The 17122-nt window shown below is 32.4% G+C and overlaps 1 protein-coding gene and 1 pseudogene across 3 annotated transcripts; one reads left to right on the plus strand and one right to left on the minus strand.

Annotated features, from left to right (window-relative positions):
• Positions 1-215: 215 nt before the first annotated feature.
• On the plus strand, positions 216-3450 carry LOC128160563 (uncharacterized; annotated as a pseudogene).
• Positions 3451-4741: 1291 nt separating this feature from the next.
• Positions 4742-16631, minus strand: LOC128160648 (uncharacterized). 3 transcript variants are annotated; one of them, XM_052824003.1, is made up of 4 exons: positions 16349-16631; positions 11936-12136; positions 10703-10855; positions 4742-6647 (listed from the first exon to the last, which is right to left on the minus strand). In XM_052824003.1, the coding sequence occupies exons 1-4, from the start codon at positions 16569-16571 to the stop codon at positions 6124-6126; spliced, it is 1101 nt and encodes a 366-aa protein (XP_052679963.1). In that variant the 5' UTR covers positions 16572-16631; the 3' UTR covers positions 4742-6123. The 3 variants fall into 3 exon arrangements, with proteins under 3 accessions (XP_052679963.1, XP_052679961.1, XP_052679964.1); XM_052824001.1 differs by having other exon boundaries at positions 16277-16630; XM_052824004.1 differs by lacking the exon at positions 16349-16631 and adding an exon at positions 14211-15858.
• Positions 16632-17122: the final 491 nt, after the last annotated feature.

Here is a 17122-nt window from a genome sequence, read left to right on the forward strand (position 1 = left end):
ATGACCTTGTTTTTTTTAGTGAAACAATAACACTACAGCATATATAAAAGGCATTTTTTTAAACCGTAAGAAAAAGTGATTATTTAATTTTCAACAAATAATGATGTTTAAACGATGCTCAAGCATAAAAATGAGTATTTTTAAATCCTTTTGATGCATTTGTTTAAAAAGGTTTTACATACATTCAAGTTTCCTTTTTCCTGCAATATCAATTAGGGAATATTAAGTCGAGGCGCTGTGCATGACTCTTTTCGATCTTATTACGTGGTGGATAATGGAATGATTTGGCACAGACTAAGCTCACTTGAAATACAGTCATTTTAACGACATTGATTTTCCATGCGTTAGTCTGTCTGAAATATGGAACTGAATTTATTGATTGCAGTTGTATGTTTATCAGGTATTTTACTTATTTTTTACTTATACTTAGTAGGCAACTTTTTTTTCATATCCCGTCTTTTGAAGGAGGCTGATGTGGTCCGCAAATCAGCCATTGGATCTACTTAAACGTTTTAAACCAACATCTCTTATTTACATGTATTGAAGAAGATCCCTAATATTTAAGCTTTAAAATCTGAATATTTTCCTATATCCTTCTACAAATTAAAGCTATCCGTTGAGGGATATTGATAAGAATTAATTTAAAATTGTCATGACCGTCCAGCCCCATAAATTCTGCTTATATCTATAAACTGTTGAACTGCATATATATATATATATATATATATATATATATATATATATATATATATATATATATATATATATATAGTGCCTGTTCGGGAGGGTAAGAGTTGAAATTGACACCCAGAGAAAACCATTGTCAATCCTCCGAAGCATTATTTTTTTTATTATACTGAATGTCTTTATTATAAAGAAAACTGTACTGCTTTGATATAGGAATGACAATTTACGCGCATGTAACAATTCGTTGTGTTACCCGTTGCCAAGTTTGTTGCTAACGCTGAGGGTAATAGAACGGATTATTAACTGCGTCTAACGCAAACAGAATTCAGTATATAACATAAATGTATAATTAAAATGGAATGGTTGCTAATTTTCTAAACAGAATTATCCTGAGACATAAATATTTGTGCCTTCTAACTACAGCTCTACTGAAACACGCAGAGGGTTCAACATGTGACAGTTTTTTGCACGATCTTAATGACCATGGAACATTGTAGGTACATTGTTAATGTATTTGACGCAACTGTATATTTACTATTACAAATTTACAAAGCATATGTGGCGTTTGGAAATTTTGCATGTTTAGCGTCCATTCATATACGTTTACTCTCTTTATAAAAGCAATGCAATAATAATGAATTGGATGTCTTGAAGAGCTTTCTTATTTAATTTATTTATTTTTCATGTACAGCATAAAAAAATTTTAATTGTTGTTTGGTTTTTTACAATAATTATGTCACTATTTAAGGAATTTGGCACAGCTGTGGAAAAGCATCGTTAATGTGTCACATACGACACATTTGCAAGGTAATTTCGTACGACTCTTAATAATGGTCTAATGATATTCAGTAAAAAATATCTGTAATGTACATGTTTCTAAGATTTATTAATGTTTGCTTTTTGTCGTATTGTACTTTCAGCACTTAATTGTCGTAGACATTCGCCTTGTAAAATAGAACTCTCATATTTACGCAAGACGACGTTGAGTATCTGTGTTACTGCTGACAAGAAAGCGTGTTTCCAACTGAGTTGCTCGTGTGTTGATAAACCACGTGGGCACAATACTCTAAGAACTAGTGACACGTCTCTAAAATGCATGATCCTTAAGCTTGATACTGCAAGAATGTACGACACATCTGATGAAGAGGAGAGTCAAAACAGCTTACCATGTAAAAACACAGAACTCAAAGACGATAGACCCATTCAAAATGCGACAGTAGATCCAGTCAGACAAAAGAGAGGTTAATATGTTGTCTTGAATTTGAATCAAAATCTTTAAGACGAATACAAATATAACAATCTTGAGTTGTTCTTTAAAAAAGCTTTTTTCAGTTTCACGAAGTTTCTCATTTGCGTAATACCTAATTTTAGTCTTATTAGCTATTAGTCTAGTTAATTGTGACGTAACTACTATGTTTATTTAGCAGATACGTTTAGCTATAAGATAAGATTATCTAGTAAAGAAATAAAACTTACAGTGTATCGGTATTTTTAATCGAAAATTTACCTTAATGTTTAAATATCTTACTATAAATGACTTTTATTCTTAGAAGACATTTCAAAGTTTCGAAAACTTAGTCAAGTTGTGACAGCAATTGATTGATTAAGATTTTATTGCATTTGAAACAATACAATCGTTTACAGTATGGGTAACTGCTTTTTTCTATAGATGTCAATATTAAACATGTTGAAGTTATTCAAAAAGATAATCCATTTAATTATGTTCTAAACTATTTTAGATTCAGAAAGTTTCCAGCTACTTCCACTGACAGTAGCATTTATACTGGGAACGATGTTTGGCTCAGGGTTTTCCGTATTCACAATTCTCTTGTGCAAAACCAGGTACTTGGCCAATATTACCATAATGGAATAGAAATAATGTTATATTATTAATAATTAATTCCAGGTAAATTGAATTTACTTTATCATGCAAGTCAATGAAGTTAAAATTAATATAGCATAGTTACGGTGGACACATGTATACGCTTGTAAAAGAATTTGATTACGAGATATTATTATGAATGTATAAATAAACAATTATTCAATAAACATTAGGAACGACCATGAGCAACTGTAAATGTGAATACAGTTACAATTATTTAAATGCATGAGTTATATTATAGTAATATTCTCTTCTTTTTTGCAGAAAATCAGGGCAAAATCCAACAATTCAAAAAACTGATTTAGTCTGTAATATTTTCAGCGACCAAACAGAATGGACACTTTGGTTTGCAATCAAATGGGTTTAACAAGTTCTGAGAGGTCTGGAAAAAGTTTAATTGATAAGGCTATGCCTATAAGTAAACTTTAAATGAATACGCAGCATTCTTTCTGATATTGAATGGCAGACGTTCGCCCTATGAAATTCTCATTTGGAGAATACCGATACTGATAATTACATTTATCCTGTGGAAGTCACCTTTGGAGAATGATAAACCTGTTATATTCTTCCTATGGAATTCAATTTTAAACAATTGAACCTATTAGGCAGAATAACTACAACACAAAAGCATTCAAACACAAAACATTGGTTAGTTGACATAAGGACAACATCTTCATCTGCATATTAAGGTCGTCCATCCATAACTATCATATTTCATATCTAATTGATTGCAAGCTTGATCATTAAAATCTTAGTGTGATTTAAGGAGTTTATTAAATAATAAAGTTTCACCTTTGAAATCTTTAAAAAAAATAAATTTAATAAAATCATATGTTGAAGTTAACATTAAAGTCTATTGGGAAAATGCATTTTTAAATATATTTCTTTAGTTCAAGTAATTTTCTCACATTTCTCTTGGTTAAAAGTTGTAAAAGCTTTCTACGTCTTCGAATATGCTAAAATAATTCATAGTTTACCAAACATATTTCAGAAAATAATTTTTTTAAAAATTTCCTAAAGGGCAGACAACTCTTAAAAAAGTTTAAAGTGCAAAAAGTTCACTTAATTGACTACATACATACACCCAAGTTTGGTTTATGTCAGTCTCATAATAGCTTTAAAATATGTATTTGATGTTGTATAGATCTATCAAAATTGTTAAATTCACCTTAGTTATGGATGAACTACCTTAAAAGCAGTCGGAATGTTCTAAAAGATAGGGAGATGTTTTGTCTATTAATTATTTTCGGCTTGTGGTTTTAGCTTTTAAAAGTAATGTTTGTGAGACCAAAGCTGAGTATCCTGCATCGTCTCAAGCCCTGGTCCGGAGGGAGAGGATCGTACATAGTGCCCGTGGTTTACGACGATGAGTATTGTGATGTTATCAGTGTCAGGGGTGGTGAAAAGTCAGGTCTCAACCCGGACTCAAACCAAGGGCCTCTGGCGTAAAGTAACAGAGCTCTATCCACTGAGCTATTGAGACCAGATATATTGACTGACTCCCACACATGTATGCATCTGTTAACCCGGTGACATCAGATTATAATCGATCTTTGTTAAAATAAACAGTATCTGATGTCAAAGTTTGCCGAACGGAATAAAGAGACTTATAACAACTTTGTTCTATCGATTATGAATATCAAATCAATAAAATTCATAAAATTTACATGTATTGTGAAAATCGTTAATGTATTGTAGTTTGAACTTAATTTTACTTGTCCATTTTAACACTTTTATTCCATGACAATTATACATCCTTCAACAAATAAATAGACTAAAACCCATTTCCGTGACTTGTTCATTTATGATCTATTTAAGTAACATTGTTAATTTGTGAAACAATTATTTCCTTGACCAAATCTATTTGGGTTTTTATTTTCAAAAAAACCCTTTAACATCAAAAGGTTACTCATAATCATCAAGAGTAATATGCCTAAAAAAAGCTGTTTACAAGGAAATTGATCGGTAATTGGATGATCTAATCAACTGCTATAATCTTAATTCTCTCACTATCATCCTAAAATATTTTAGTTCATAAATCTGACATGATCTTTATTATTTGTATTGTTTCGCTTTTGGGTAGATGATCCTCTGGAAAGCTAAATCTGCAGGACGGTGTACGATTTCACATACGAAAAAAAAAACCCTTCAAAAAACGGTTCTATTTGCAACTCTTTAATTTAATGCATATAACTGGCAAATGTATTTAATTGTACATATTAATATCTTCCTTGTCTATAATGTTTATCTAGTTTTCCAATCAAGTTATAAAGTGGCCATTAATGCTCTTATTTTATAAAATTTTCATTATCATTCATTTTCGTTATTTTTCAAATAACAGACAACATCGTCTAAAACCCATGTTTGAAACAACAAATTAAATATAAAGCAATCAACAGAAAGATGCATTTCCTTTCGACACGATTGTTCAGGAAATTAATGAAGACTTTGCATGGGTGACTCATTCTCATTAGTTGCAGTTTATTTTGGTTCACTAAAAAGTTCCTGGTATTTATCAATTTCCTCTTTTACAAGAATCAGACACACTGCGTAACATTTGGTCCCTTTAATTCATTCTCAGAATGGGATGCCTTTTCTTTCTTTTCTTATTTACATGTAAACGAGTTGAGGATTTCTAAGAAAAAATTAATTATTTTACAATGAGGAAGCTAGGCGGTCAACAAATTAATCATCAGCCCTAAAATAAAAAAAAATTAACATTTATTTTTGCGTATGTCAAACCTTTCAAAATCCAGTTAAAGGCACAGCGTTGTTGGTGATTTTATCTATAATAACATTATGCAATTTCTCAACGTGTCCTTTCAACAAATGAGAAGTTATCTCAAATGCAGCGGTATTAACTACAAAGTAAAAACTTATGTAAACGTTGGAAATTGTGTGATAATACATGACTATCCATAATAAAACTATCCAATTTTTTTAAGATTGCATGGATAGAAATTAGCAAATAAACATTTCAGTCTGAAACTCATTTTATGATGTCAGCCCCTTAAAATACTGCAGACGTTGTCATACCATTAGCAAAATATACTTCCTGTATAAATCATCAATGAATTTCATTGCAATAAAACATTACCAATAACAAAAGGAACATGTTTGAAATGATAAAAAAAATGCACAATCCATTCAAACATGCATGAGCATCTTGGTACAGAAAATTCATAGAATATCTGTCCCAATATATTTTCTCAACAACAATTTTAACATCCTGAAAGTACTCTGATATAATGTATCTCTTCTTCAATATTCCTTTCACATACAAACAGAATGGAAAACTTGTAACAAAACAAGAATTACTAATTCATCCCAATGGATGTTTCCCAGAACATGTAAATGTAGAAATTAAAAACGTTAAACTTCAGATTTTTCATTTTTCTTTTAATTTTGAATTTCATTCTACACCATGCCTGAAGAGTGAAGAATTCAAGATAGCCATGTGGCAATTTAGAATAATCTAGTTCTCACACTAAACAACACAAAGGGATCCAGGCATGACAACAAGCAAAAATAAAGGGAGTTGTCTCTCTTTTACTTCAGTTACTGGTATTCTTGTAGGTCAATTCCTTTGCAAACCAATTGCTGTCAAATGTTAAAGAACTTCTTTTCTTTGCTGGAGAGAAATAGCTAATATTTTCACTTAATGCTGTTGAATACACATCCCATTTCCTTCCTACTATTTTTCTGAAGTGAGACTTCATATCAAAATTTTTAAAATCATCTGTTAGTTCATCAACCTTTATTCCTTCACAAAACATTCGATAGTGTAGCACCATCCACAAAATCATAACCGACTCAATTCTTAGGGACTCTGTCTCAACATCAAATAACAGAAGAGGATAGCTACCAAGTAAAATATCATTCACTGCATCATACATGAAAATTTGAAAATCTGTAGGAGATATCACAATATTTGGGACCAAATGGTGTTGATATTCTGGATGCTTTTGTCTTTGGAGCAATGAAAACACAATGATCTGGGCAATAGCCTGATCTTCAGTTCTTTCTGCTGGTAAAATACTTGCTTCAGATATGATGTCCTCCTCAAATTCATCATCATCTACAAATCCAGAAAAAAAATGTCATGAACATTTAGTGTTACATTCTAACTTACACTGATCAAAAGGCTGTGCCTAGGTATTTTTCAGTTATATAATGTCAGTGTTACATGAATTGAACAGGATATTAACATGTACAGAGGAAAAATTGTGGGTTTTTTCTTTGTTACATGTACATACATGCTTTGAAGATAATGACAGACATGTTGATTTGTCAACTGTTTCAATATGAACTTGACGGCATGAAGCAATTCTAACTATTGCACAGAAAAAATTTTAATTCTGTTCACAAAAAGCCCAAGGCTCATATGCCTTTACCTCTCCCCTCCCACCTACATACTGATATTTTTTTATGGACATGGACACATTATTAGCTAAACGTTTCTGGATTTCGTTTTTCCACTTTTGTCTAGAATGGTTAATGGTGGATTTAAAGTTCTTGACTAAAAATAGGTTTAGAACTTTTGTAAACATCAGACATTTTCAAAATCATACAACAATCATTTAGAAAAGATATATATTTTAAAAAAGGCAAATTGCATGATAACCCAGTCAAAAAATTCTTAGAAATCTTACACATCATTATATTCTCCAGGTTTTGTTAGAGAAGGATATATAAAAAATTAGTAAGTATGCAATATCTAAGTCTTTGATCTACTATTAATCAAAAAAATCAGACCAAGAATTTTGTTCTTTAGTACATGTTTACATTAGGTAAATTAATTTCGGTGAAACAGGGTTTTCATGCTTAAAATTACACAAATATTTCAATTAGCATTACTTGCAATAAGATGCAATTGTAACTTTATTTCTATCTCACTATTATGCTTCTTATACAGTATACTTAGAGGATCAAAATATTTACACATTTGCATCTTAGTGTATTCATTGATTTAACTGAACTCTAGGCAATACTTAGTGTCGAGCGAAGTGCAAAAGTGGGTAAGTGCGGGATGCTGGTACACCCCTCCTCCCCCATAGTCCAAAAATAGCCATTATTTTGGGCACCATAAGTTGCAGTTTTTTATGTAAAACCGCTCCTTTACAATATGCTTTACAAATATAGTCTATCATGCATATTAATGACTTTTTGAAAACATTCCTATAGATAGCCACAAACACTCAACAAAACACGGGACCTTGACCTTTGCTAAATATCACCAACACTTCCGGTTTGGTTGAATTTCGCTCAGAGTTTTTGGATTGTTTGAAGTTACTGATGGAAATGACAATCACTTATGGAATAGAATAAAGATATTCAAATGACTTTTCCTGCCAATTGCTTAATATTCAAAACAATGTTGAGTACATATTAAACAGCAAATTTAAAGTGAGTAAAATGTGTCGTGGAAACAATGCAGACACCAATATTCCAATGGCTATGGCTGTTTTGTCAATGATCATCTTGGTCATGTTAAGTGTTTTTTCTTTGTAAGCTATCACCAAACACTAATACCAATCACAAAATATTGTCAATCACATCATGCATGCGCAGAAAAAAAACACTTTACTGTTTTGACGTTTCGTCAAGGGTAATTGATTTCAATTGTTGTCGTCTTATTTTATCTGTGCTATTAATGAAAAGACATATCAGTTATGAACTGTTGAAAATTTCGTATTATTTCATTTAGTAATTTTAAAATAATTCTATTTAACAGGGTGAACACTTATAAGTTTTGTTGAGTGTATACTGAAAAGACATTCTATATATGTTGTATGTATGGCCATGTGGGTACACATAGGTATCTTTTTTGTGGTTGCTGGATTGATTCCCCCAAATAGTAATTCTTTTCTTTTCCCTTAAAGTCTGACAATAGAGAGGTTAAGCATTTCAACGTGTACGTGTACGAGTACGTGTAATTAGGGGAATCCCCTAATTTTATGTGTATTACGTCACATTTTCCATATACCGCATAATTCTACAAGTTGTACAAAACGTGTAGAACCAAAAGAACACGTAGATGAAAACTTCTAGCATTTTTTTATAAGAATATAGACTAAGTGTACATAAGATGTTGTGTAATGTAAAGCAGACAATAAATTTAGGACAACTATGCTTTTGGTTTCACCAAAGTCATAGAATTATTTCATTAACAATGAGAGTTAACTGAACATGTTCAAAACATTAAATCTAATTATTTTACACGTACGCGTACACCTACATATAACCAAATTTTAGTACTTGTACGTGTAAACAGACTTGTGGCTTCACACGTAACTGTAGGCGTACACGCTTAAATGCTTAACCTCTCTAATAATGTATATAATCTGCTGGATAATTGTTTTCAAATTCTCATGTACACTGTATAGTTTTAAATATGAGCACATGTACATCCAACATGAGCAGATCTCTTTTTACACATAAACACATTGCATTTTGCTGGAAGTAAAAAATCTACTGACTTTATACACTAGAGTTCATTTTATTTATATATACATTTCTCAATGCAGGTGTCCTGAATTTATGACAAAGCAGTAGTCACAAACACCGTTATCAAATAAGTAACTATATTTCGAAAATCACATTGCGAAAGATTCCTGTTAGTATTTGTTTTTTAGTAAAAGATACCTTCTGTTTGAACAAGGGCAAAATTATGGTAAAAAGGCACTATACCTCTTTTAATGTCAAAAGTCAAGTACTAGAAACTGAGCAATAGTTCTCTGTTATGTAAATAAGATTGTGCCATATTTTTGCTTAAAGGCCGAACATTTTTACCGGGTGGTAAATCTCAGGTGAGGGCGGGGCTTAATTATTAGAGGTGTGAAAGCCTCCGGGGCTTGCAGTCTACCGTGGTCGTAAACGCTGCTAATCGCTATACACAGGAAGCAAATTAATACACAGGAAATACAGAATTAGTCAGAATTGGTCTTAGTTTAAATATCTTATTGTTCTAATGACCATACGAAGCGATTTTATACGGAAATGGTATGTGATGTCCGAATTTTCTCTAAGCACACGTGTGTAATGCACAATTGAAAAAATGCAGTAAATTAATTCTGCTATAAAAGCATAACTCAGTACATTGTGTTTAGCGCTTCACATTGTTTAAAAACTTAATTTTAACAATTATAATAGTATAAGAAAACCATACGATCAGTATTAAAGAATGTGGAAAATAAAGACAGCCATTATACGATCGACAATTAATGGAGTTCGTTTTCCATGGAGTGACGTTTACATGCACCAACTTCCAACTGAGTGAATTACCAGTAAATATAGCTTTAGTAGCACTAGCACAGTGTACGTTTGTTTTAAAAAGAAAATTTTATGTTTTGGAGCTGTCCATGCATTTTCGTGGAATTTATTAGGTCACACACATTCATTGACAACATAATTCAAATATAACTTGTGCGTATTTTCAATCACTGAATAATTATTTTTCATAATCAATTTTAATACTGGTAATGTTTAAAAATCAATTTTCAATTCCCCCTTTTTAATACATGACGGAAGATATCAAAGATAACGTTGTTAATTGCTAGTCAACAGAAATCAGCGGACCTGGCAAGATCACGCTCGGACGATCACGTCAATCAAACTGGGTGCTATTGTTTCAAACTTGATTGACAAGCGGCATCATTTTGAAGTTTGTACAGGTAAAAAAGGGGGCGTTTGTAAAATGTTCGGCCTTTAAAGATACTGTACTTTGAAGAAATTTCCAAATTTTACACAAAATGACTTGTAACAAACAAAATAAGTAGTTTCAATATGTTTACAAATAACTTTTTATATTTAAAAAAATGTACTATTTCAGAATATAACACTTCTTAAAAACAAGGCTTTATCTTCGTTAACAGAACAAAGAATTCTGATCTATGTATCTTGCTTCATCTTTTTAAAATGATATGTAAACAAATACTTAAAAACTATCAAATGTTAAACTTACTATAGTAGAACTTCTCTAGATAATATCTGAGGCAGAATGGGAGGGGGACACAGGACACACATTGCATTGGTCATTTCAGCCTTAACCTTGCTCATGGGAGCTAAAAATCTACTCTCTCAATGAATTTTAAGAATCTGAGGGGAATAAAAATATGTGCAGTTCTGCTTTACCTTCAATTCTTGGTCTTTTTGCTGGTGAACTTTGATCTAAAATAGCACAGGATGATGAGAGTGAAGAGACTTGAGTTGTTGCAATGCAAACTGGTATACCATCATGTGATTCGAACACAATGTCAGTGTATCCATGCCAGACATCTTGATGACCTACATGTAGAAATGACATTTTGATTTAAAAAAAAAAAAATTGACATAACTATAATTTTAGTTAAAAGCTGAACATGACTCATAAAATAGGCACCAGCCCACTGGTATATAAATCCTTCAATTTTGTTTCACCCCATTGCATATCTGAAACTCATTGCCATGATTACCCATGTGTACTATTCCTTATTTTTTAAATGTATGTGCATTTTCTGCTTGTATATTATTGCCCACCTTAAGGATTAGTATTCAGCTTTAGATTTAGCTCAAAGTTGTACTTCCAACCCACTGTTCAATAAAACTCTAAAAGGACTTGGTAGCAGTCTAATCTCTGCCAGATTCGTCGAGACTCAAAATTTTTGACGGACGTCTCTTCCATCACAGTCTACAGTCTGCACATGTATAAGTCTAAATTCAACTCAAATTTATTTGCAGTTCAACACAATCCTATTATATATATATTTATCCTGTTATAGTTTGTCATATTTTATTTGATTATTGTTGATATCTTGTCTGAATACATGCATTATATTCTACAGTCTGTCTTGTATTTATAATATTTCTGGAGATTCTAGAATTCAGTAAATTTTAAACCATTGGCTGGTCCCCTGTTTTTCGGTTTACGAGTAAGTTCCCATTATCTTATACTGTGGTTTCGACATTATTGATAAACAACCATTCTCATGGATTTTATTGTTGTCATGAGCAGATCCACAAAATCAGATAATATTCAATAAGAGAAATATGATATCAATGAGGCAATGTCCATGGATGAATTAATTTATGTGCTTTCAAAATTGTTTTCTTTTACAACCCTCACCAAACTTGTCCATGAAAAGGAAGTGTCCAGTCCCTCAATCACCAGAGAGAGAGAGAGAGAGAGAGAGAGAGATGATTACCCTGATAATTAAAAACTAAAATATATTTTTACTAAATTCTGTAACTAAAGTCCAGACAAATCCTCATTCCAGTATACCTAATTTGAACAATTATAGATACAGATTATTTCATTTTCACACCTTTCAAATTATCAAGACTATGTATGGTTTATTTAATGACTGTGATCATGAAACTACACAATACCTATCCCTGTATAACTGTAGACTGGCCTTTCATTGCAACCACACTGACAACACACCAATTCTCTCCCGTTCTCATTGATGATACAAGATCCACCAGGTGCTAGTTTCCCCAACAAATGTTCTGTGACTGCCACTGTCACTGTTTCTTTCTCTAAAGGCTGCTGTCTTATTAGGACCTTCTTCAGACATTTTTCATGTTGTTCTAAAAAAAGATCAACAGTTACACATAAGGATATACATGTACATAATTGTCTTAATATATTTTGTTACAATCTAAAGAATTATATAGGTCAGGTTTACCGATGTTGAAGAGGGTATGGCAAAGCTGAGACCTTTTAAGGATTTTGATAACTGGCTACTGTGGTTTCATCAATATTCGTTGAATACCAATTTTCGTGGATTTCATTGTTAAGTTGATCCATGAAATTAAATGTTCATTGAAACGCAATTTCTATTAACATTTTGTATTGAAAGGGTCACGAATTTACGTATCCTTGAATCTGTAATTTTCACTTTATCCACGAAAAATTGATACCCTTGAATATTAATGAAACCACAGTATTTCTATTTCTGGTGATAGTCAGAAACAAACTTTGTATAGTTTTGCCAATTAAGATCAATTTTAAGCGACACATTTTTGTATGTTGATGAAAATATAAAGACAAAGCCATTGCAGACATTTTGTTGGCTAAAATCAGGCACATAAATAACATGCTCTAGATTTGCTGTCTGTGAAAATTAATATGGCTCTCAGTCAGTCTCTGATGAAGTTTTTCTCATCCAATGACAATCATTGACAATGTGTCATTTTAGTACAGGGCAAAAGAATTACTATTTTTTCCCTTGGACTGAAATGTCACACTTTCATTGGTTTAAACATGGAACATGACTGCCAGATATATATTTCTCTGATAGGCTGGTGAGAATTTATCATTAATATATATTTGACATTATGGCCGACGCTTTTGCTTTCCTATCCCTGCAATTCAGATTATTTAGTACATAAACCACATTCGTATAAGTTCTTATGAATTGGAGTAGTTGCCCTTTGGAATGACTATTCATTTGTACTAGTTGTCTTTAAAAGAAAGTCTTTTTGTTGTATCTGGAGCAAAATAAAACAGTAGCATCAAGATTTGCTCAAACCTCTGCAAAGGAAAGAGAGAAAACTCTTAAGAAATAAAATTTAATAGCAACATTACATTGAAAGTGATCAAAGGTACAGCAAAGATTTTCAAAAACTATTCTAAGGTAAAAAAGTGTCAGAATGAGAATTTTGAAGAATTTGATTGTGTAAAATTGGATGAGATGTAAGGCCACTAGTACCTAGATTTGCATAGATAATCCCTACGTGCAAATCAATGTCTCACTAGATATCATATTCCTTGGGAAAACAAAAATTCTACATTAAAAAGTTTTGTTACTGACTGACTACAGAAACATATCAAGTTGATTAATCTCATAGATAGATAGACTTTACCGACTGACCACGGAAATATATAAAATTGATAAATTTTATAGATCTGGATATTCCGGTTGGTGACGTGCATCATGGCACGAAGTTTTTAAAGAGGGGACCCAACTTTGCTCCTTTTCTTCTTGAAAATTTCCCCCATACGTTGGATTCCATTTCTATTTAGAATGCCCATAGGATACTGCGAAACCCAGATAATGTGTATCTGAGGCTATCATTGTGCATTTTTATAAAATGGAAGATAGTTATTACATTCTTTCTAAGTGCTGGCAGACAACTATGCCCAAAGGAAAAGCCATAAGAAGTAACCTACCAGGACGAAGAAGAAGAAGAAGAAGAGAAGAGAACTGGCACATACAGCATACGAACTTAGAAAGCGGAAACTTTGGAAAACACAAATAGTTGAATCTAGAAATGATGTTCACTTAGAGGTAAGGTAAAAAAAGGACACTTCTCATTTTGAAACTTTGACACACTTATTCTGGGAATATAACTTATATCTATGTTGATGAATTATTGAATAAACTTGTAGAATGCTCTGAATAGATAAATAGTACAAATACAAAAAGAGATTTTGTAATCAAATACCATTTTTTGAAGATGCTAAAAATGAAGTCTTGTATTATACTCTGTCCCAAGATATTATGGATTCACATTTGGCTTAATTGCTTGATATTTATAAATACCTCAGGATTCAAACGATGTTCATTCAAAACTACGAAAAATTTCCAAGATTTCTCAGTCAAAACCCCACTCTTAGCTTATCAGGTTTCAATACAATGCTAAAAAATGTGATGTCTACCGAGATTTTGTATTGCAGCAAGCCCGGATGATAACGTTGAAATATTGCGCGATGTATTCCGAGTGTATTCCGAACAGGGTTTGAAATTAATAGTCGCCCACTCGCCATTTGCGACTAAGTTTTCGTGTGGGCGACTTGAAAATGCAATTCCAGGAGCCCACATGGCGATTAAACAATTCCTGATGCCAACCCATTCTTTTTTCCAAATTTGTCCGAATGTTTCTTATTTTCATCTAGGTTGATCACTCAGACGCTTATCTTTACCTATCTTCACTGTGAAACATAAACGTCTTGATGATCTTTACTGAAGGTCATCATCAGTCAAGCGTTTCATACTGTATCAAGAAACATTACATTCAAAGCGTCTAACTGATTTTGGCATTGTTATAATATTACGATTTATGGCAATGGTTGTATCAGCCAGCCAAAAGAAAAGGATTTTATCTGTAATGGGAGATGGAGTATCCAATACAGATGTAAAGGAACAACAAGACATGTGGTTGATTCAGGAGACTTGAGTTATGAATTTTATAAAATGAAGTGTTTGAAAATTTTAACAAAAATTGAAATTCCATATGAATAAATATACATGTATGTGTACAATGGCATGTTATTAAATGAGATTAAAAAACCCCTCTTTTTTAATCTTTTTTAAATTAAAAGTGTGGGCAACTAAATTTTGATGTGGGCCCCTGAAATGACGAAGTTTAGTAGTCCACATGGCTAGCAAAAAATTCAAGTTAGTTTAAAACCCTGCCGAATGGAGAAAGGTGTAAACATTCCCCATTATAAATCTCCGTAAGGAATCTGTTTTCGTTCCTGTGAATTTTTCCGAGTGAAAGATGAAAAAGTGTCAATAAAATTATCTTGGAAAATATCCCTTTCAACTATTTCAATTGCACTTCTTTCACAGGTAAGTGTATTTTTATTAAAAATTGTCCAAATGTGCTGCATAAATATCTTGGGAAAGACTATACAAAAAAGTTGAAAATATAAACATGTATGACAAGGATGGTAATAGCTCTAACTTTGCCAAAAGATGGGTGATTTTTGCTCATTGTTCCATTGTTACTTCCATTATTATAGCATTTAATATTGAAGAACACACTACACATGTATTGAATGGATGTATTTTAGTGTGAGTGTTTATATGTATACTTGTTTAAAAATGTCTCTTCAATATGTAATAGGAAGACAATTTGTAAAATTAGATTAATGATACCAGGGCTCCCCTACCTGTAAGTCTGAAGCTCCCGGTCTGAAAAATGGATGGACGACCTGGGAGCTACAGACTGCCTCCGATAGTAAAAAACTGCAATTTACAGCGCTAGTTTTGGACTGATTAACCTTATTCTCACACAAATTCTGGGAAAACAGTTCGTACCATTAAAATTTTCAGTCAATTTACTACTGATATCGTCACTTTACTTGCCTCAGACATGCTATCCGACCTCGGAAATGAAGTATATCAATTCATGTCGAGATCGAGAGTTGCCATTTTTACATGTAAACAAACTGCACCACTTCACTTTATGGGGCTGGTGATCTGGTGTTTAAAAGAATATCAGAGGCAAATGAAGTGAAGATATCTGTAGTAAAATCTCCGAGGAATTTTTTGGAATCAAACATTTGTACAGAATGTGTTCGGAAATGAGATTAATCAGTCAAAAACTACCGCAATTTTTTTGTGCGCCGTAAATTGCACTTTTTAACTATGGAAGGCACTGTAGCTCCCAGGTCGTCCATCCAAATTTTTTCAGACCGGGAGCTACAGTCCTGCAGCTAGGGCTCCCCAACCTTGCCATTAAACTTAGAATGATACTGATGGAGGCATGGGACAATAAAAAATTTGCCAAAAATTACAATTTATCAAAATTAACAGATACATACGAATTGTCTAAAAACGATAGACCACAAAAAGATAGAATGATTAGACTTCTTAAATCATATTATTAACAGGAGCCGAGTTAACCAGGTGCCGATTTTCCTAGTTACCGACTTAATTCAGGATTTGAAATTCTACACGACGTTACGGACGTATCCTCAATAAAAATGAATAAAAGTACCTGATACTTTCAAGTATTCATCCAGTTTTCGAATTGCGGATTTCTCGTGATTCGGTAAGGTTTTCTTCTTACCATCTCTTATATCCTTCAATAGTGAAAGTCCAGGTTGGAATATGAGCGAGAAGTTCACAGCGATCGGTGTTTCCCCGTCCTTTACACGTCCAGTATCGCACTCAGCCTCGCTGAATAAACGGCTTTTAGTGGCATTGCACAAAGTTCCAAGTTTTAACAACACAAACTGGACTTTGCTAAAACTTTCCAAGTTTCGAAAAATACGCTCATCTGCATCCATCATATTGTTTTTCTAGTGACCGGTGTCTCTTTTTTTTTCGGACCCAGGCATTTTGACCCCTTGTTTAATGATGAATGGTAAAATCAATCTTATATAATATATATATATATATATATATATATATATATATATATATATATATATATATATATATATATATATATATATATATATATATATATATATATATATATACACACACACACTGAGTAAACGTGTGGAAAATTAAAAAAAAATACATAAACCTGAGAGTATCGCAAAAAACGCTAGTCAATGGATTTCTGTCCACTTTGCTCCCCATAAGCCAAGGGTTTTCGGACCACTTTGCAACCCATAAATTGGGAGCAAAATGGACCGAAAACCATTGGCTAGCGAAAATGAGATTTATAACAGGGCTCGACATTAACGCTTGTCCGCTTGTCCGGTACCAGTTAAAAAAATATGCGGACAAGTGAATATTGCTGGCCACTTGTCCGACTGGACAAGTGCATTTTTTATAGTAAGAAGTCTCCAACATTTAAAAAAGAAAAGAAAGTTTTGTGATAAGTTTATCT

This window comes from Crassostrea angulata, chromosome 8 (genome assembly GCF_025612915.1).
Source record: "Crassostrea angulata isolate pt1a10 chromosome 8, ASM2561291v2, whole genome shotgun sequence".
NCBI classification, from domain to species: Eukaryota; Metazoa; Mollusca; class Bivalvia; order Ostreida; family Ostreidae; genus Magallana; species Magallana angulata.

Bases quoted from the DNA above. Each gene is read 5' to 3' on its own strand.
- LOC128160648 (XM_052824001.1), bottom strand. From the start codon at position 16,571: ATGATGGATGCAGATGAGCGTATTTTTCGAAACTTGGAAAGTTTTAGC. The intron at 10,856-11,935 runs GTATTGTGTAGT...TTCTACATGTAG, and splicing joins CTACAGTTATACAGGGATAG to GTCATCAAGATGTCTGGCAT. The intron at 6,648-10,702 runs GTAAAGCAGAAC...CTGGATTTGTAG, and splicing joins AAAAAGACCAAGAATTGAAG to ATGATGATGAATTTGAGGAG.